The 22,266-nt window shown below is 41.7% G+C and overlaps 1 protein-coding gene across 1 annotated transcript; it reads right to left on the reverse strand.

The window, feature by feature from the left end:
* Positions 1-436: 436 nt before the first annotated feature.
* On the reverse strand, positions 437-20,839 carry tor2a (torsin family 2, member A). The gene is made up of 5 exons (XM_060907049.1): positions 20,677-20,839; positions 9,708-9,973; positions 3,921-4,096; positions 3,600-3,727; positions 437-2,134 (listed from the first exon to the last, which is right to left on the reverse strand). The coding sequence occupies exons 1-5, from the start codon at positions 20,819-20,821 to the stop codon at positions 1,890-1,892; spliced, it is 960 nt and encodes a 319-aa protein (XP_060763032.1). The 5' UTR covers positions 20,822-20,839; the 3' UTR covers positions 437-1,889.
* Positions 20,840-22,266: the final 1,427 nt, after the last annotated feature.

Consider the following 22,266-nt stretch of genomic DNA (forward strand, 5'->3'; position numbering starts at 1 on the left):
TCCGACCCAAAAAGACTGAATGGTGTAATTAAATCCAAAGGTGCTTCAACAAAGTATTGGTTTAAGGGTGTGCACACTTGCGCAACCAGCTTATTGTACATTTTTTTATGTTTTTCCCCATAACAGATTTGCTTGTTTTTCAATTGAATTTTACAGGTTATAGGTCACATTAAAGGTGGGAAAAGTTTTGAAATTATTTATCGTGGTCTCATTTTTTTTACATCGGAAAAACCTATCATTTTAACGGGGTGCGTACACTTTTTATATCCACTGTACGTATGTGTTTGGAGCACATCTTTAACTCATCCACTCATGGAAGAGTTTAAATCATGGCAGATGTGAAAGACAAGCAAAATCATATACACACTGAACAGACAATATGATGAAGGGAAACTGGTCCTGATAATCAAAGAAATCAAACATCAGCAGGCAAAAATGATTTTCAAGTTTTTATTTTGTTTGAGGCACATCACAGTATTTCTTTCTCCACTTTCTTAACTCTATTAAATCAGCTCAAAAGACACCCCTGACAGAGAAAGATCATGATCAAAATAAATGACATGGGACCAAGTGAACATACATGATCGTTTCGATGGCATTTCCCAATTCGGCATCTGACAAAAACTAATTTATTCAAAATGATTTTTGAGTTCAGTACTGTGTTCAATGAAGGCAACTTGTATTATCAATACATTTACGGAATAAAAAGACCACACTTGAATTAGAAGTCCCAGTTTGACCTTTTTAAACCTTAACAGATGCTTAGGAGGAAACCTTGCACTTTGAAGGACATTAGTACTTTGCTTACATACCTACCCAGGAAATACCTTTGACACATTATGTTGCTGATCACAGCTTTCACAGTGAGGCAGAGGCTTGTCTGATTACAACGCTCAATGATTTTGGACGACACTTCAGAGTGCAGGGCCTAACAAAAGGACTCCCGTCTCATCTTATCTTATCTCAATGGTTCACGACATACAATGCATTAAGAAATCAACATTCCAGTAATCTTTACTTTTAGACATGAGTTAAAAATCCACAATAAAAGAACAAACAGACATCTCACTTATGAGCAGTACAAATTAATATTTGCACTTCTTGTAAAAGACAGTAAAATACAGTACTTCATTTGCCACATTCAATACCAGTCAAAATCTTGGACAACACCGAATGAATGTATATATAAGATTTCGTTGATATATGATTGAAGTGTATATCTTATTAATAAAATTTTGAAATACTGGGCATGCCACCCATAAACACAAAAACGACTAACGCTTTTGGTCATTGTATAATTTTCGAGTGTTTTAAAATGAGGAAAAAGTCCTAAGATAAGAAAAATGATTGACAATAGATGGGTCCAATGTTTGGATTGGTATCATGTTCCTTCATTAATGTCACGAATTAAACTCACCGATATTTCTGACTTATAAATAACACATAAAAGATTGTACAGATTCAGCTAAAAAAAAAAATTCTAGCAGGGAAGACAAAGTCGCTTCCTCTTAATTGAACAAATCTGTCCAGTCAGCTGACTGCAGCTCTGTACATCTGTTCCCTTACAATGATCAGCAGCATAACTGCTGTGTGTTTGGTTCACACAGAACAGCTGTGGAAATAATTCCTCCTTCATAGAGGCAATCCTCGCCTGCAAGGTCCTTTACCTGCATCTTTATAAACAGATTAATCCCCTGATAGTCAGCATTTTATTAGTTCATGTAAACTTATCTTCGAGCCAATCTTCAGGGCTGTACTTCTGATCTTTGGGCCTGTTCATGCAGAACCAGTATCCTTACAAAAGCAAAATCTGCTCCTGTGTACCAGTACGGATGAACACCAGCTGGTCCTGATGTTCCTGTTATGTCCACTCGTATCACTCCCGTGGCTCATAGGAAGAGATTGACTTTAGCAGGTACAAGCTTGCAGCCTGTGCTTGAGAAGTGTTGCCCTTCCTGTGGGGTGTAGGACATGGCGCCCCCTACTGCCACTGACACGTCTCTGCGCTGGCACTCGCCGCGCTGGCACAGTTCCCGCTGGGCACAGCGCTCCACGTGTCGCCGACACAAGGGCAGAAAGGGCACGAAGTGGGTTATTCTGTTTGCAGAGATGATTTTTGAATGGTAGAATCCACCTAAGGAACAAAGGCCATTCAGAAGTTCAATAAAATGATCCAGGAAAACTTGATCTCATTTTCAAAAATCGGCAATATGATTCTCAGGCTGTATTAAGATACTTTAAGGTTGCGACTCTTTTTTTTTTTTTTTTAATAAAGAGTTTTACAGGACTTGTATACAGCTGCTGGACATTCATCTTTGAATGACTCCCATCTTGCATAAATAGTGCTCTACATCTCTGTATTTTTAATAATACCTCAACTAGAGTGGGAATGAAGGAACTAATGAATATATATTAATAAAGCAGACTGATGTTAGCTAGCAAGAAAACAAAAGTTGCAAAGACTTTTCATAATAATGTAATAACTCTTCTAATCATTCAATAGGGGTGTTCACACGGCACATATTTGCATCGATGCTGCACCGATGTATTTTGTTGCGATATATCTTACACCGGTGTAAATTTTGTGCAGCGTTCACACGTCACAAACCTGCTTACTAGAGAGAAGCGTGTTAGCACCGGTGCAGCCCCACTTGCGTTCACACGGCAGTTTTTGCGACCGTGCTATACGATAGTAATAATGCGGAAATGAAATATGCGCATGCGTGAAAATGTACTTCCTTTTCCCGGTTGTCATGGCATCACCAAGTGCCGGGAAAACAACGTGAATGAAGACACCAGTGTTGCCAGATACTGCTGACGTTTTCCAGCCCAAAATATGTTCAAATCCGCCAAAATGCACTTAAAACCGCCCAATCTGGCAACACTGGAAGACACACAGTTCTGTTGTTGTTGATATTCGCCATTTTGGAAGCGCAAAATACCAGGATGCAAATTATGCAATGCCCGTATGTAATCAACTCTCCTCACACGTAGCGAGTCTACCCCTGTAGCGTTCAGACGTCCCATTTTATATCGGTGCTGCCCCGCAAACTAGCATTTACTCCCGAGTAAATTTCTTAAACCACCTCCCGAGCAGGGTTAGATTTGCACCGGTTTAAGCAGCTTTCAGGGGCTACACCGGTATAACTTTGTACCGTGTGAACGCTCTACCGGGGCAGCCCCGGTGCTACACCAGAGTAAAAGTTGCCGTGTGAACACCCCTAATGACACATTAAAAAAAGTGACAATTCTCCATTTGTAAACGTTATACACAACAAAAATAGCCACGGGTTCCAGACTATACCAGTACATGGTGCAACAGTAGCAGCACAGTTTAATGAATTTTCACATGGCATATTTTTGCCCTGTCATATATGAAATTTGGAAGAAAAAAACAAACAAACAAAAAAACATCTCATTGGCTGAGTATTATAAACTTGATTAATAACTCCAGAATATTTTATCCTTTTAAAAATTTGCTGAATGTTTTCCATGACAGTATATATTCTGGTTCTGCAGGATGTGTCGGGACTATGTGCACTCCCTATATTCATTTGAAAACCTAGGGAAAAAGGTCTAATCTGTATTGTATCACTTACTTTTCTTATTGTTGTATACAGCGTCTGCAATCGCCTCCTCCAGTTGCTCTGCCTGAATTTCCTCCCTGTCTCGTCCTGCCTGTCGGTTCTCTAGGGTCACTCTGTTAATGACTTCCTGACCAGCTGTACTAGATCGGGCAAAGTAATATCGTATTAGCAAAGCAGGTTCTGCAATGAGGCTAAAGAAAAATCTGTTCAAGGCATCAACAATGGCGACAAGAGAATCTTCCAAAATCTCATTTACTATATTTCTCAACTACTTTCTCCGCTTATGCTTTCTTTGCAACAAGATGTGACACTATGTCACTCAGTAAGACGTACGTAATAAAAATATAAATGGCCTTGCGGTAGTTGGTCTGGAAAACAACGTGCGAAGGCCCGAGGAACGGTTCCAGAACATCAATCACTCCAGGAGGCATCTTCTCCATCTCATCGAAGATGAAGACAGAGCGAGCACAGGCTGTGAGGTTCCCCTGTACCCAGTGCTTCAAATCTGACTGCATACAACAGCAAAAAGCAAACGTGTTACATAAGAGGCAATTTACTTTCAACATAAAGGCTTCACCAGCAATAACCTTGAGAGTGAAACTATGCTCACAACAAAAGTTTTAGCAGTAATAAATGCATTAGTATGCCTTGCTGATTTCTGGAAGGGGTGTTTATGCAGCTCGAGACTTTAACTTCAATATATAGCCTCTGTGCTACAATCCAAGTCTTCCATGACCCTATATACAGTGCTGTATAATGCAACTTTATATATAATCAGATATCCGCAATTAGGTTCTTCTTCTTTTTCCACAGTATTGATGTTAATGATGGAAGTCTTGGCAGACTGTTACATATTAACTGACTTGTGGCAACAACAGATCACATTCCATCAACATTTCAACATGAAACCTTATTTCATGTGTTATTGGATGTTGTCCATAAACACATCATTCTTCTTAAAATCAATGGCAACAGGTAGGGTTTTGTCAGACAGCAGAAATTAACTGTAAATACAGATTACACAACATACCTGCCACTTTAAAGGTGAAAACTGTTGTTTTATTGTGACAAAAACAATAATTAAGATGAAAAAACAGAAATCTGGAGTGTGCATAGGTATTCGTCCCCCCAAAGTCTCTTGGGGTATGTCTCTATTAGCTTAGCACATCTAGACAATGGGATTTTTGCCCATTCCTCAAGGTAAAACTGCTCCAACTCCTTCAAGTTAGATGGGTTGTGTTGGTGTACAGCAGTCTTCAAGTTATGCCACAGATTCTCAATTGGATTGAGGTCTGGGCTTTGACTAGGCCATTCCAAAACATGTAAATGTTTTCCTTTAAACCACTCCAGTGTAGCTTTAGCAGTACATTTAGAGTCATTGTCCTGCTGGAACGTGAACCTTCGTCCCAGTCTCAAACTTCTGGCTGACTCAAACAGGTTTTCCTCCAGAATTGCCCTGTATTTAGTGCCATCCATCTTTCCTTCAGTCCTGACCAGCTTTCCCGTTCCGGCAGATGAAAAATATCCCCACAGCATGATGCTGCCACCACCATGCTTCACTGTAGGAATGGTGTTCTCAGGGTGTTGGGTTTGCACCACACATGGCATTTCCCATGATGGCCCAAAAGATCAGCTTTAGTCTCATCTGACCAGAGAATTGTCTTCCATGTGTTTGGGGGAGTCTGCCACATGCTGTTGGGCAAACTCCAAACTTGTTTTCTTAAGCAATGGCTTTTTTTCTGGCCACTCTTCCATAAAGCCCCACTCTGTGGAGTGTACGGCTTAAAGTGGTCCTATGGACAGATACTCCCATCTCCGCTGTAGATCTTTGCAGCTCCTTCAGTGTTATCATTGGTGTCTTTGTTGCATCTCTGATTAATGCCCTCCTTGCCCGGTCTGTGAGTTTTGGTGGGCGGGGCCTTCTCTTGTCAGGTTTGTAGTGGTGCCACATTCTTTCCATTTTGCTATAATGGATTTAATGGTGCTCCCTGGGATATTCAAAGTTTGGGATATTTTTTATAACCCAACCCTGATCTATACTTCTCCACAACTTTGTCTCTGACCTGTTTGGAGGCTCCTTGGTTTTCATGTTGCTTGCTTAGTAGTGTTGCAGAGTCAGGGTCCTTCCAGAACAGGTTGATTTATACAGACATCATGTGACGGATCATCTGACACTGATTGCACACAGGTGGATCTTAATCAACTAATTGTGAGTTATGAAGTGAATTGGTTGGAACAGCTCTTATTTAGGGGTTTCATATGAAAGGGGGTGAATACTTATAGCATGCACACTCCAGATTTCTGTTTTTTCATCTGAATTATTGTTTGTGTCACAATAAAACAACAATTTGCACCTTTAAAGCGGTAAGCATGTTGTGTAAATCAAATGGTGCTAAGCCCCCCAAAATCCATTTTAACTCCAGCTTGTAATGTGACAAAACAGGACAAACACCAAGGGGGGGATGCATACTTTTGGAAGACACTGTAGATGGAATGTAATTACTGCTCTGGTACATTTTACTTAGAACCTAAGAAAAAGATGACCTCAGGTCAGAAAATGTGTAATGTGATCACATAAGTCAGTATTCCCAGTCAAAAAATTGGGCAAGGTCCACCTTGCTCAAGTTTCCTGATGTAAAAATAATTGATGTTACAGACTACGAGCCCACTAATTTCTTTTTAACATTTTCAAGAACTGCAGCAAGGAAAGGGTGTTGCATTAAACGTGCGAATATATTTAAAAAAAGTTGGAAAGAAATGAAAATGTGAAATATTGTAATATAGTCCCAATAAATGATGTTCTGCTTATGAGCCTTATCAAATTCCACAATATTCCACACATAAATTAGCTAATTCTCAGCATTTCCCAACAGAAGCACTGGAAAACATTTAGACTGTAAGTCAGGAGTACCGGATCTGAAATATCTTCTCGTTACAATGAAACGCAACATGTTTTGTGTCCATAAAACACACCTAACACTCAGAGGTCAATATGACTGGAACATTCTTCACTGCCCGGCCAAAAAAAGTCACCATTTGGATTTAAATAAGCAAATACATAAGAGCCTTTGACTGGATAATTACTGCAGTGATGAATATGTTTAAGCTGGTAACAATTCTTTTAACCCTAACTGATGCGGTGAGTAGCTTCTCATTTCTTTAACAAACACGTCGGAAGACGTATCCCATGCTCATGGAAAAGATATCGCTGTGTTTCAGAAGGTCAAATTATTATGGAATCAATTTTGTGCCAAAATGTTCATACAATACTTTTGAAATATCAAACAAAAACGACAAATCAAAATACAAAAAAAGAAAAAAAAAGTCAATTTTTTTAGACTGGCAAACAAATTATTCGTGTAATCGTGCAAAATATCAGTCTATTACTCTTCAGAAACCTTTTATTTTTGTTCCGCGTCTTTCTCAGTTTTGTTTGACGTAATTTATTTTGGTTGCGATTCCAGCTTTCTCGTTTGCGCTCCCTGACTTTTTGCTTGCAGTTTTGGCACAAACTTCACGTGTGGGTGGGCTGTCCAGGAATGCATTCCCATTGGCTAACTTGTGTTTGACTGACAGCTACGCTCAGCCATTCCCTACTCGGATTTTGGCGGACTGTTTGACGAGTGAGCGATCCATTGACGGTAAACAAGGATCGAGTGGACTTCAGTGGCGACTATGATATTGAATTTACACTTTGTTGAATTAATTCAATATCATAGTCGCCACTGAAGTCCACTCGATCCTTGTTTACCGTCAATGGATCGGTCACTCGTCAAACAGTCTGCCAGAATCCGAGTAGGGAATGGCTGAGCGTAGCTGTCAGTCAAACACAAGTTAGCCAATGGGAATGCATTCCTGGACAGCCCACCCACACGGGAAGTTTGTGCCAAAACTGCAAGCAAAAAGTCAGGGAGCGCAAACGAGAAAGCTGGAATCGCAACCAAAATAAATTACGTCAAACAAAACTGAGAAAGACGCGGAACAAAAATAAAAGGTTTCTGAAGAGTAATAGACTGATATTTTGCACGATTACATGAATAATTTGTTTGCCAGTCTAAAAAAATTGACTTTTTTTTTCTTTTTTTGTATTTTGATTTGTCGTTTTTGTTTGATATTTCAAAAGTATTGTATGAACATTTTGGCACAAAATTGATTCCATAAATTATTGGCCTGCATCAAGCAAAGAAAACAACAAAGGAGATTACTGAAATTACTGGAATTGGGTTAAGAACTGTCAGTTGCATTCTTAAACCTGGAAGGTTTAAGAATGGACTCTAATAAAAAATGGATCCATATTAAAAATGGTTATTCCAACACAAAACTTTATGGGCTCGATATCATATTGAAACAATGCCACAGCGAATGCAAGCTGTAATCAAAGCTAAAGGCATTCCAACCAAATATTACAGTGCGCAACTTTTTTTTTTTTTTTGGCAGTGTATCTAAAAATACAAATATGCATAATGGACCTGAATGGACTCTCCCATCATCAGCACGAGATCTTGGTGAAAAATTAACACAACTCTGGACTGAAATAGATGTTGTGACATTGCATAAGTTTATTGAAACAATGCCACAGCGAATGCAAGCTGTAATCAAAGCTAAAGGCAGTCCAACCAAATATTACAGTGCGCAACAGTGTAATATAACAGTGTTTGTTATGGTGAACTGTCAACTTCGTGGAAAAAAAATGTGGTTGGAAAAAGATCCTGGCGGCACGGTGGTGTAGTGGTTAGCGCTGTCGCCTCACAGCAAGAAGGTCCGGGTTCGAGCCCCGGGGCCGACGAGGGCCTTTCTGTGCGGAGTTTGCATGTTCTCCCCGTGTCCGCGTGGGTTTCCTCCGGGTGCTCCGGTTTCCCCCACAGTCCAAAGACATGCAGGTTAGGTTAACTGGTGACTCTAAATTGACCGTAGGTGTGAATGTGAGTGTGAATGGTTGTCTGTGTCTCTGTGTCAGCCCTGTGATGACCTGGCGACTTGTCCAGGGTGTACCCCACCTTTCGCCCGTAGTCAGCTGGGATAGGCTCCAGCTTGCCTGCGACCCTGTAGAACAGGATAAAGCAGCTAGAGATAATGAGATGAGATGAAAAAGATCCTGACTGACCACGATCAGAGATCACTTATATATTTGGTGAAGTCAAATCATTAAAAAGAAAAAAAAAATGGACAGTGGAACTCACAGCTATGTTTAATAGTGAAATTAAGAACATTTCCACATGCACAATGTGACGAGAACTCACAGGATTGGAACTAAACAGCTGTGTGGCCATAAGAAAACCACTTGTTAGTGAGACTAATCAGAAGAAAAGGCTTCAATTTGCTAGGGAGCATAAAGATTGCACTCTGGAGCAATGGAAAAGGTCATGTAGTCTGATGAATCCAGATTTACCCTATTCCTGAGTGATGGGTGTGTCAGGGTAAGAAGGGAAGCACATGAAGCGATGCATCCATCACGCAGTCACCACTGTACAAGCCTCTGGAGGCAGTGTTATGATCTGGGGTTGATTCAGTTGGTCAGGTCGAGGCTCAGCAACGTTATGGGGCAATAAAATGAAGTCTGTTGATGACCTGAATGTACTGAATAACCAGGTTATCAACGTTTTTTTTATTCCTCGATGGCACGGGCATAAAATTAGGACTCAGATTGTGAGAGAGTGGTTCAGGGAGCATGAAGAATCATTTTCACACATGAATTGGCCACCACAGAGTCCCGATTTTAACCCCACTGAGAATCTTTGGGATGTGCTGGAGAAGACTTTACACAGTGAAAAAGACTCTCCCATCATCAGCACGAGATCTTGGTGAAAAATTAACACAACTCTGGACTGAAATAGATGTTGTGACATTGCATAAGTTTATTGAAACAATGCCACAGCGAATGCAAGCTGTAATCAAAGCTAAAGGCAGTCCAACCAAATATTACAGTGCGCAACTTTTTTTTTTTTGGCAGTGTATCTAAAAATACAAATATGCATAAATATGATATCAAGCCCATAAAGTTTTGTGTTGGAATAACCATTTTTAATATGGATCCATTTTTTATTAGAGTAGTTTTGAGTCAGCTTGATTTGACAAAAGATACACATGAAAAATTATCCAAAAGTAATAAAATTACAATACCCTGTATTGCTTCACGCGGTCAGTGAGGGGAAAGTGCAGTGTGGGGATGTACTGATGGATGTAAGGACTGCCCATGGAGGTGCCGTACAGGTGACGGGCCAGCATGGCGCTCACCATACTCTTTCCAGTGCCTGATGCTCCATGGAAGGAAAGAACCAGTGGCCTGTCTGGACTCTGTTTCTGCAGGAAACTCGCCACTGACTCGGACACAATGTCCTGCACCAAATGCTGTCCGTACAGATTTTTATAAAGGTCCCACTCCAAGCCTGTATGAAGGTAGAAATAAACAGCAAAAAGCAGATTATTTAGTTTTCTTGTGCAGAATCATATAGATCCATATGCTAGTACTGTGGTCGACCAATCATCGGCCCAACCGATAATCAGTTACTATATTCAACATTTTTCTGAGAATTGGAATCAGTTCTTGAACTTGATTCCTTGCAGATAAAAGCAGTTTTTGTTATGTATAGGCATATCTGATGCAACCAAGATTAAAAAAAACAAACAAAACAAAAAAATCCCCACACGTCTGTAGTCTGGTACAATGTTGCACCCCATAGCATTACTGGATTGCTTTAAATGTGGAGGACACCTCAAGTTCCAAAAAAGATGGGATGCTGTGTAAAATGTAAATAAAAACAGAATATATTCAACTGAATACAATTCAAACACAAGCTATTTAATGTTCAAATTAATAAACTTTGGTTTTTTTTGTAAATATACACTGTCTGAATTTGATGCCTGTAACACATTCCAAAAAAGTTGGGACAGGGGCATGTTTACCACTGTGTTACATCACCTTTTCTTTTAACAACACTTGGTAAGCTTTTGGCAACTGAGGACACTACTTATTGAAGTCTTGAACATGAAATTCTTTCCTATTCTTCCTTGATATATGACTTACGTTTCTCAACATTCCAGGGTCTCTCGTTGGATTTTCCACTTCATAATGCACCACACAGTTTCAATGGGAGGCAGGCAGGCCAGTTTAGCACCCACACTCTTTTACTACGAAGCTATACTGTTGTAACACATGCAGAATAAACGTGTCTTGCTGGAAAAAGCAGGGGCGTCCCTGAAAGAGGAGATGTCTGGATGGCAGCATATGTTGCTCCAAAACCTGTATGTAACTTTCAACATTAATAGTGCCTTCACAGATGTGCAAGTTACCCATACCATGGGCACTAACACCCCCCCATACCATCACAGATGCTGGCTTTTGAACTTTCTGCTGGTAACAATTTGAATGGCCCTTTTCCTCTTTAGCCCAGAGGATATAATGCCCATGATTTCCAAAAGCAATCTGAACTGTGGACTCGTCAGGCCACAGCATACTTTTCCACTTTGCGTCAGTCCATCTCAGATGAGGTCAGGCCCAGAGAATTTGGCCGTGTTTCTGGATGTTGCGGATATATGGCTTTTGCTTTGCATGGTAGACGCAGCAATAAACGGTGTTTACCGACAACAGCTTTTTGAAGTGTTCCCGAGCCCATGCAATAATCATCAGTTATTCCACGAAATCGAGTCGTGCATGAGCTGATAGCTGATGAGGCACATAGCGCTGAGTTGGCCATAAGCCATGTACAACTTGATTTCGTGGAATAACTTTTATTATATCTACATTCACTGGATTTTGAGAAAAAAAAGCATTTTTATTTTTTGCAAATTCAATAAACAAAAATTTATACAAAACGTCCAACAAAATAATTTCTGCTTAGAATGTAAACAAACTGGCAAAATAACAGTAGCAATTTGTGAAAAATGCTATAATAATAATTATTGAAAAATAATAATAATAAAAGATATGTTCTTACCATCAAATACTTTTATTCCATATTTTGTTGATTTTTTTTTTTGCATTTTTTGGGGCTTTTGTTTTCGAGTAGAGTTTTTATTTCGTCCTTGGTTGGTTCAGCAACACGCACCGCCATTTTGTTTTTCTCTACTCATGGTATATGTGCTGATATCCTAGTAGTAGAGTAGCCAATCAGAGTGTGTGGTTGCTCATGTCCAGTGAATGTGGATAGAATAATATCCTTTATAAAATCATGCTGGTTATTGATACAGTGCCACCTGAGGGGTTGAAGTTCATGGGCATTAAATGTTGGTTTCCAGTCTTACCCCTTACATGCAGAGGTTTCCCTGGCTTATCTGAAACATTTAATGATACTATTGATTGTTAATGGGGAAATCCTTGAAATTTTATGCAACTGTACATTGAGAAACATTGTTCTTGCACTGTTGGACTATTTGCCCACACAGTTTTTCTACAAAGTGGTGACCCTTGCACTATCCTTGCTTGTGAACGACTAAACCTTTCCAATTAACCTGTAGGATATTCCAAATAGGTGTTTTTTTGAGCATTCCACAGCTTTCCTAGTCTTTTGTTGCCCTGGTCCCAACTTTTTTGATGTGTTGCAGGCATTAAATTCAGAATAAGTGTATATTTACAAAAAACAATAACGTTTATCAATTTGAACATTTAATATCTTGTCTTTGTATTGTATTCAACTGAATATAATTTGAAAAGGATTTGCAAACCATTGCATTCTGTGTTTATTTACATTTTACACAGCGTCCCTTTTTTTGGAATCAAGGTTTTAATTTCGCTCACTCGCTCTTGCACACACACCTTGAGATGATGACGACTGTTGTCAGTATAATTTTCATACAGTTTTTGTTCAAAGTACTTTTTTATATAAATGTTTTAATATTAAAAATTATGTTCTTTTTTTTGTAAGTTGTGGGTAGGAATTGAATTCTTGCAAATTTTCATATTACAAATATCAAACTTATTGTAAATTATTATTGGCCCTGAATATCAGTTATTGGTGTCTTTCATTACTAAAAAACATTATTGGCCCAGAAAAAAAAACAAAAAACAAACAAAACCAAACTGGTCAACCAATATGTAGTACAGCTAGTACGGTGTACAGTGGGTCTCAACGTGGGGTTGAGGGACGGGACTTTCAAGTATATCAAGGGAGGGTCTGTGATTTAAAAAAAAAATAAATGTTATACTGGTGGAGGGTACTGTGAGTTGACCTAGTGGTTAGTGTGTCCGCCTCTTAACCGAAAGATCACGAGTTCTACTCACGGTCAGGTCATCCCAAAGACCATCATAAAAATAGTACCTACAGCCATTTAATGAGGCACGCCACAGTACAGATGTGAGTAGGGAGTCAAACTCTCATGGTTACCAGAGGACCAGCCCCCCACTGTAACCCGAGTTTAAATCATAGCAGAGGGCCGAGAGCTACAGAAACTATAGAAATTCGGCACCGCCCAACGCACCTTCAGGGCCTGGTTAGTACTGGGATGGGAGACTGCCTGGGAAGACCAGGTCCTGGTACAGGAGGGACTTTTTGGGGTTTTTTTTGTGGAGGGTGACACTGTGGTGCAGTGGGTAGTGTTGCTGCCTCACAGCATCAGGGTACCTGGTTCAATCCTATTGAACATCATGGACGATGCCAGTCACCCTCTGCACACCGTCATCAGCAACCAGAGGAGCCTGTTCAGTGACAGAATGCTCCTTCCCAAGTGCAGGACAAACAGATTCAAAAACTCCTTTGTCCCTCATGCCATCAGACTGTACAACTCCTCTCTGGGGGGGAGCAGGGGGAACAGGAGGACAGAGGACGGGAAGGAGCAGTAGCCCAGCCTGACAATAAGCAATACCGGACAATGTGCAATATAATGTGTAATATAAAGTGCAATATCTTTGCTGCTTCGCCCCCCCCACACACACACTTACCTTAACCCCACTTCTCCCCCCTTTCCTCTCTTCCCCATATCTTATTCTTTTATATTTGTATATGTAAATACTTAATTTATTTTAATTTATCTAGAAGTTTTCTCTATTTCTTTTCTCTGTTTATCTGTAATGATGCTGCTGGAATCTTAATTTCCCTGAGGGAACCCTCCCAAAGGGGGCGGCACGGTGGTGTAGTGGTTAGCGCTGTCGCCTCACAGCAAGAAGGTCTGGGTTCGAGCCCCGTGGCCGGCGAGGGCCTTTCTGTGTGGAGTTTGCATGTTCTCCCTGTGTCCGCGTGGGTTTCCTCCGGGTGCTCCGGTTTCCCCCACAGTCCAAAGACATGCAGGTTAGGTTAACTGGTGACTCTAAATTGACCATAGGTGTGAATGTGAGTGTGAATGGTTGTCTGTGTCTATCAGTGCGTTTACATGCACATAGAGAAAATCGAATTTCTGCCGTAGCTCGACTGAAATCGAAGTTCTAAATGCCATGGAAACACCTTAGCTCGGCTGAAATCGAACTGAACTGGATTTCTCGTAATCGAGCTACGCGACCTAGATTATGCGATTGTAGCCGAGCTACTTAGTGCATGTAAACCCTGTCGAGCTACTTACTTCAGCACTGCCCCTTCCGGAAGTGACGAGTGATGAGACCACAAGCGGGAAACACAACAGCCTCGGTCGGCATGACAACAGTAGTAGTAGCGAGCAGCAGAAGAGGTCAGGAGGAACAACATCTCTCGATGTTGCTGTCCTCGTCATCGTTTTTCTTGTGAACACGGAACTGATAACTTTGTTTATACTCTTGAATAGCTCTTCTTCATGACGACAACCAGAAGTGTACCAACACGATGGGGCGTGTAGCGCCACCTGTGGCTCGGGTGCACAATGTACCTCACACAATAGCTCGATTTCCTTGTGTGCATGTAGGATTGGATTTCTCTGGCACCCCTGCTGGGACCCTTAGCTCGATTACCGACAGTAGCTCGATTTGGATGTGCATGTAAACGCACTGTATGTGTCAGCGCTGTGATGACCTGGCGACTTGTCCAGGGTGTACCCCGCCTTTCGCCCGTAGTCAGCTGGGATAGGCTCCAGCTTGCCTGCGACCCTGTAGAACAGGATAAAGCAGCTAGAGATAATGAGATGAACCCTCCCAAAGGGATCAATAAAGTTTTATCTAATCTAAATCTAATCTCTAATCTAAACTTGTGTAACTGTCTTTGTGGCATTTTATATGTTTTTTCCCCCCCATGTCCAAATGGATGTTGTCCCACTTCCAAAAGCATACACATAGGTGGACTGGCCATGCTAAATTGATCTAGGTGTGACTATGGTGTATTCTGGCCTCATGCCCAATGTTCCTGAGCTCCAGAATCACCATAACCCTGGCCATGATAAATTGAAGAATTAATACAGTGGTTTCATAAAGTTCTTGGGATTATTTGGCTGTTTGACTGGTCACTTGAAGTGAATGGTTTTAATCCAAACACTCAATAACAAGTAGACCTATAAACAACTTGAACCTAATGTGCTCTATCAGTGGAAAGTTCAAGAACAGAAAGCACTATGGCACAAGTAAAAAGCCAGAATATTACTGTACATGTTTCAAAAGTCTAATTTTTAAAAAGTTTAATCATGTTCATAAAATACAGTGGTGCTTGAAAGTTTGTGAACCCTTGTAAACAAATAAAACAAAAATATTATACTTGGCCATTTATTTATTGAGGAAAATGATCCAATACTACATATCTGTGAGTGGCAAAAGTATGTGAAGCTTTGCTTTCAGTATCTGGTGTGACTCCCTTGTGCAGCAATAACTGCAAATAAACATTTCCGGTAACTATTCTTTAAATTCGTTTCTTAAGACAAGGATTTTTTAAGATGTTACCTTGACAGTTTCGGCGATAAACTTCTGCCTTCTTCAAAACAGTCACCAGATGTCGAGTGGTGACGTGCCTTATCAGCTGATGTTACTCTAAGGAGGCGTGAACGTCCCGCCCAATTTGACAGGTAGTTCACGCCTCCTGCTGTCAGGTCGCTCCTCCAGGACTGCACTCCAGGTGTGTGACAGCGCGTACGCTCCCTCATCCCAGTTCATCGTTCTCTGCGCACGCTTTCGTATCTCCACTGCCTCTAAAATCCAATGCTGGAATCTATTTTCTTCAGCGCGAATGACTCTGGCCTCTTCCCAATTCATTATATGATTTTGCCGTTTACAGTTTAAATTACAGACACAAACAAAGGAAACAAACAAACAAACAAACAAACAAACAAGGAAAAACACAGAAAAAACAAACCGAGGCTTTGTCACACTACCATACATAAAAGGAGTTACAGAACGCATCCAACGATCCATGAAGAAATACCACATCAACACCCCGGTCAAACCATACAAAAACCTTCGACAGCTGCTAGTTCACCCCAAAGATAAAATACAACTGGACAATAAATGCAACGTCATATATGAAATCCCTTGCCGTTCATGTAATAAAGTTTATATTGGCGAAACGGGCAGATGCTTCCATACTCGCAAAAAAGAACACCAAATAGAATGTGAAAAAGAAACAACAAAAAAAGACTCACAAGATCCGAAAAAGAAAAAGCACACCAAGAAAACTTAAAATCAGCCATTTCAGACCACTGTAAACGGCAAAATCATATAATGAATTGGGAAGAGGCCAGAGTCATTCGCGCTGAAGAAAATAGATTCCAGCGTTGGATTTTAGAGGCAGTGGAGATACGAAAGCGTGCGCAGAGAACGATGAACCGGGATGAGGGAGCGTACACGCTGTCACACACCTGGAGCGCAGTCCTGGAGGAGCGACCTGACAGCAGGAGGCGTGAACTACCTGTCAAATTGGGCGGGATGTTCACGCCTCCTTAGAGTAACATCAGCTGATAAGGCACGTCACCACTCGACATCTGGTGACTGTTTTGAAGAAGGCGGAAGTTTATCGCCGAAACTGTCAAGGTAACATTTTAAAAAATCCTTGTCTTAAGAAACGAATTTAAAGAATAGTTTCAATAGGTAGACATAATGAACTTTCACTACATATTTCCGGTAACTGTTGATCAGTCCTGCACACCAGCTTGGAGGAATTTTAGCCCATTCCTCCGTACAGAACAGCTTCAACTCTGGGATGTTGGTGGGTTTCCTCACATGAACTGCTCGCTTCAGGTCCTTCCACAACATTTCAATTGGATTAAGGTCAGGACTTTGACTTGGCCATTCCAAAACATTAACTTTATTCTTCTTTAACCATTCTTTGGTAGAACGACTTGTGTGCTTAGGGTCGTTGTCTTGCTGCATGACCCACCTTCTCTTGAGATTCAGTTCATGGACAGATGTCCTGACATTTTCCTTTAGAATTCGCTGGTATAATTCAGAATTCATTGATGGAACAATGATGGCAAGCTATCCTGGCCCAGATGCAGCAAAACAGGCCCAAACCATGATGTTACCACCACCATGTTTCACAGATGGGATAAGGTTCTTATGCTGGAATGCAGTGTTTTCCTTTCTCCAAACATAACGCTTCTCATTTAATCCAAAAAGTTCTATTTTGGGGGTGGCACAGTGGTGTAGTGGTTAGTGCTGTCGCCTCACAGCAAGAAGGTCTGGGTTCGAGCCCCGTGGCCGGCGAGGGCCTTTCTGTGCGGAGTTTGCATGTTCTCCCCGTGTCCGCGTGGGTTTCCTCCGGGTGCTCCGGTTTCCCCCACAGTCCAAAGACATGCAGGTTAGGTTAACTGGTGACTCTAAATTGACCGTAGGTGTGAATGTGAGTGTGAATGGTTGTCTGTGTCTATGTGTCAGCCCTGTGATGACCTGGCGACTTGTCCAGGGTGTACCCCGCCTTTTGCCCGTAGTCAGCTGGGATAGGCTCCAGCTTGCCTGCGACCCTGTAGAACAGGATAAAGCGGCTAGAGATAATGAGATGAGTTCTATTTTGGTCTCATCCGTCCACAAAACATTTTTCCAATAGCCTTCTGGCTTGTCCACGTGATCTTTAGCAAACTGCAGATGAGCAGCAATGTTCCTTTTGGAGAGCAGTGGCTTTCTCCTTGCAACCCTGCCATGCACACCATTGTTGTTCAGTGTTCTCCTGATGGTGGACTTGTGAACATTAACATTAGCCAATGTGAGAGAGGCCTTCAGTTGCTTAGAAGTTACCCTGGGGTCCTTTGTAACCTCGCCGACTGTTACACGCCTTGTTCTTGGAGTGATCTTTGTTGGTCGACCACTCCTGGGGAGGGTAACAATGGTCTTGAATTTCCTCCATTTGTACACAATCTGTCTGACTGTGGATTGGTGGAGTCCAAACTCTTTAGAGATGGTTTTGTAACCTTTTCCAGCCTGATGAGCATCAACAACGCTCTTTCTGAGGTCCTCAGAAATCTCCTTTGTTTGTGCCACGATACACTTCCACAAACATGTGTTGTGAAGATCAGACTTTGATAGATCCCTCGTCTCGTCTTCTTCCGCTTTATCCGGGACCGGGTCGTGGAGGCAGCAGTCTAAGCAGGGAAGCCCAAACTTCCCTTTCCCCAGACACCTCGGCCAGCTCCTTGGGAAGAACACCGAGGCGTTCCCAGGCCAGCCGAGAGACACAGTCCCTCCAGCGTGCCCTGGGCCTTCCCCGGGGCCTCCTCCCGGGGGGACATGCCTGGAACACCTCCCCAGGGAGGCGTCCAGGTAAAGGCATCCGAAAAAGATGCCTGAGCCACCTCAGCTGATTCCTCTCAATGTGGAGGAGCAGCGGCTCTACTCCGAGCTCCTCCCGAGTGATTGTGCTTCTCACCCTAAGGGAGCGCCCAGCCACCCTGCGAAGGAAACTCATTTCGGCCGCTTGTATCCGCGATCTTGTTCTTTCGGTCATTACCCAAAGCTCATGACCATAGGTGAGAGTCGGAACATAGATCGACCGGTAAATTGAGAGCTTCGCCTTTTGGCTCAGCTCCTTCTTCACCACAACGGACCGGTAAAGCGACCGCATCACTGCGGATCCGCCTGTCGCCTGTGGGTTCACCACCCACAGAGGTAGCAGTAGGGGACTGGTGCAGTGTGGATTGGGTGGCAGTCGAAGGCAGGGGCCTCAACGACCTGATCCCCGGACACAGCGGCTGGCTGTTGGGACATGGAATGTCACTTTGATATAGTCTGGCTAACGCGACAAAGCTCTACGAACTATTGGTCTGGCCAAGATATTAAGCCCAACCGTTTCCCAGAGCCCGTGGTTGACCCACCTCCCTGAAATGCCTCAGTTTGCTACTGGTCGAAGCCAGAAAAGGCTGTGACGAAGCTTAAACCAATCACATCACTCTTTCCTCTGACGTATGCGACGCGACAGGGCTAACTGGTAGATTAAACTCTTACCGAAGCTGGTCGGGAGCAAGGCGAAAACGGCCTTCCTTTCAATAAATACCTCCAGGGCTGCTCTTTGCTCCGTTTTCAATGAGAACTTCCCGTTGAATGCTTTCAATACAGCATCTATGCGTAATAGATGCGGAAGCGTGAATGAAGCGCTTCCGGCATAGATTCTGTAAACAATCTATGGCTTCCGGTCGCAGTTCTACTACGTCACTGCCTTGAACACGCCTCTACCCAGGGCCGTTGGAGATGCTCAAAGTTGATTGGCTCCCAATTTTTCGGGAGCTTGGAAGAGCTGTAGATAGCTTGCCTGGCCAGACTAAAGGCCTCTGCATGCTCTTGCGACAAGGCTTTCGCAGATAGCTTTTCGCAGACAGTTGTAATTTATTGTTGAGCGGCGTGCGCGATGTTATTCACCGGCACAACGCAAGGGGGCGCGAAGTCGCTAGGAGTAGTTGGTGGGTGTGGTTAGTGGAGTGTTTATCCTCCGGTTACTTATAATGACTAGAACTTTTTTTTTTTATAATGATTAGAACTGGAGTCGTATAGATGTACGTACTTCCTCAAATCAACCGCTCTTCGTGCTGCTCCATCTTCGCTCGTGTTTTTAAAAATGCCGGTCGTGAAAACAAACCAAACCGGAAAAGTAGGGAAGCGGAAGTGCGTGTACAGCGGATGTAGAGTGGACCAATCAGAGCCCTCTTGTCTGCGACGCTGTCTGCGAGGCTTCTGCGGTGGTCACAATTTTTGGGAGGTGCGCGCAGAGCGTCTGCGAAGGTGGGGGGGCTACGCAGACGCTATCTGCGACACCGTCTGCGAGGACTGGGTTGTCAGCATAAGGCAAGGCAAGTTTATTTATATAGCACATTTCATACACAATGGCAGTTCAATGTGCTTTACAGAAGTAAAAACAAAAACAGTAAACAATAGAGAAATAAAATTACATAAAATAATTTTATCTTTAAATTGGCCTTAAGCTCGCAACAGGCCCTCGTGTTGCGTCACGCTTAGGATGGGCGGGCCCAGGCTAACTTTGATAGATCCCTGTTCTTTAAATAAAACAGGGTGCCCACTCACACCTGATTGTCATCCCAGTGATTGAAAACACCTGACTCTAATTTCACCTTCAAATTAACTGCTAATCCTAGAGGTTCACATACTTTTGCCACTCACAGATATGTAATATTGGATCATTTTCCTCAATAAATAAATGACCGAGTATAATATTTTTTGTCTCATTTGTTTAACTTGTGTGAAAATCTGATGATGTTTATGGTAATATTTATGCAGAAATATAGAAAATTCTAAAGGGCTCACAAACTTTCAAGCCCCACTGTAACTCTGTACTGAAGGGATTATGGACTTTATTGTACAGTTAAAGGCGTCGCTGGCACAATAAGTTTGTGAACCCCTGTGTTAACAGGAAGAAATTAGCTCATTCAGTTTAGAGAGATTTCAGTTTTGCTTCGTATCCGTATTCCTTGTGAAGTCAACTGGACAAGAACGAATAAAATGTAGACTCCTTTAAAACCGCCAGCTAGCTAAATATTATTTGATACACTGCTTCATTTGTTAACTAGATAGCTACTAACCACAACTGAATTACAGTTATGTAGCTAGCAACGCTGTATTAGGATACATTAATACAGCTAACATGTTTGAAGCATTAGAAAAATGACCTGCATTACTTAACAGCGTAAAGCTAGCATAGCTGTCTTATTAGCTAGCTAGCAGACAGTAAGCTAAACTGTTATTAGATTAAACAGTGTCAGCTAAATTAGCATGCTAGCTAGCTAGCTTTAATAATAAGCCAAAAAAATTACTGTATCAGTTCATTGTACGTACCTTGTATGTTTGGTTTAAAATCGCAGTCACAGCTGTCAGATATGGTGCAATATATCGTTTTCATCTCAAAACAATTACTTATGGATGTAAAATATATTAACAAAACTGTAAATAAGATTATAACTCCGTGACAACAAAGATCCATGGCGAGTTAGTGGATGGAGGATTTATTTACCCGCTAGGGGCGTCCGTCCATGTTTCTCAAACTCCGTGTACGTTACAAAGCTTAAAAAAAAACTATTTTACATTACTAAATTAGTATTCGATAACAAATACAATTTTCTGTCATAACTAACTCAATTTCTGTCTGGTCATGAACACTCGACACGCTGGCACTCAGTTACAAAGTCTAAGATAAGAAGTCAATTAAAGTGTCTGAGCCTGAGGGAATCATGTGCTATTAAACTGATACAGAATTTAATAAATACACCTTGTACAGTTTATACATTAAATTATTATAAACTTATAGCTTATGAATTTAAATTATTCAATAATTTTACACCCTAGACTCACTCCTTTATCCATATTATTATCAGAGAGACATGAAAGCTTGCATTATATCCACAGATCTGTATGATGATATTCATAGAATTATAACATTCTTAAATAATTTTTTTAAAATCTACATTCTATTTATACCATTTTGAAATGTGTTAACAAACAACATGTATCTTTTAAGACCATGTACAGTGGTGCTTGAAAGTTTGTGAACCCTTTAGAATTTTCTATATTTCTGCATAAATATGAGCTAAAACATCATCAGATTTTCACACAAGTCCTAAAAGTAAATAAAGAGAACCCAGTTAAACAAATGAGACAAAAATATTATACTTGGTAATTTATCTCATCTCATCTCATCTCATTATCTCTAGCCGCTTTATCCTGTTCTACAGGGTCACAGGCAAGCTGGAGCCTATCCCAGCTGACTACGGGCGAAAGGCAGGGTACACCCTGGACAAGTCGCCAGGTCATCACAGGGCTGACACATAGACACAAACAACCATTCACACTCACATTCACACCTACGGTCAATTTAGAGTCACCAGTTAACCTAACCTGCATGTCTTTGGACTGTGGGGGAAACCGGAGCACCCGGAGGAAACCCACGCAGACACGGGGAGAACATGCAAACTCCGCACAGAAAGGCCCTCGCCAGCCACAGGGCTCGAACCCAGACCTTCTTGCTGTGAGGCGACAGCGCTAACCACTACACCATCGTGCTGCCCTTGGTAATTTATTTATTGAGGAAAGTGATCCAATATTACATATCTGTGAGTGGCAAAAGTATGTGAACCTTTGCTTTCAGTATCTGGTGTGACCCCTTTGTGCAGCAATAACTGCAACTAAACGTTTGTGGTAACTGTTATCAGTCCTGCACACTGGCTTGGAGGAATTTTAGCCCATTCCTCCGTACAGAACAGCTTCAACTCTGGGATGTTGGTGGGTTTCCTCACATGAACTGCTCGCTTCAGGTCCTTCCACAACATTTTGATTGGATTAAGGTCAGGATTTTGACTTGGCCATTCCAAAACATGAACTTTCTTCTTCTTTAACCATTCTTTGGTAGAACGACTTGTGTGCTTAGGGTCA

The sequence above is a fragment of the Neoarius graeffei genome, chromosome 24, assembly GCF_027579695.1.
Source record: "Neoarius graeffei isolate fNeoGra1 chromosome 24, fNeoGra1.pri, whole genome shotgun sequence".
Taxonomy (NCBI): Eukaryota; Metazoa; Chordata; class Actinopteri; order Siluriformes; family Ariidae; genus Neoarius; species Neoarius graeffei.

Excerpts from the sequence above, each read along its gene's own strand:
- tor2a (XM_060907049.1), bottom strand. The coding sequence starts at position 20,821 with ATGGATCTTTGTTGTCACGGAGTTATAATCTTATTTACAGTTTTGTTA. Across the intron at positions 4,097-9,707 it reads ACCGCGTGAAGCAATACAGG|TCAGATTTGAAGCACTGGGT; the intron begins GTATTGTAATTT and ends TGTTGTATGCAG. Across the intron at positions 2,135-3,599 it reads TGTATACAACAATAAGAAAA|GTGGATTCTACCATTCAAAA; the intron begins GTAAGTGATACA and ends TTTGTTCCTTAG.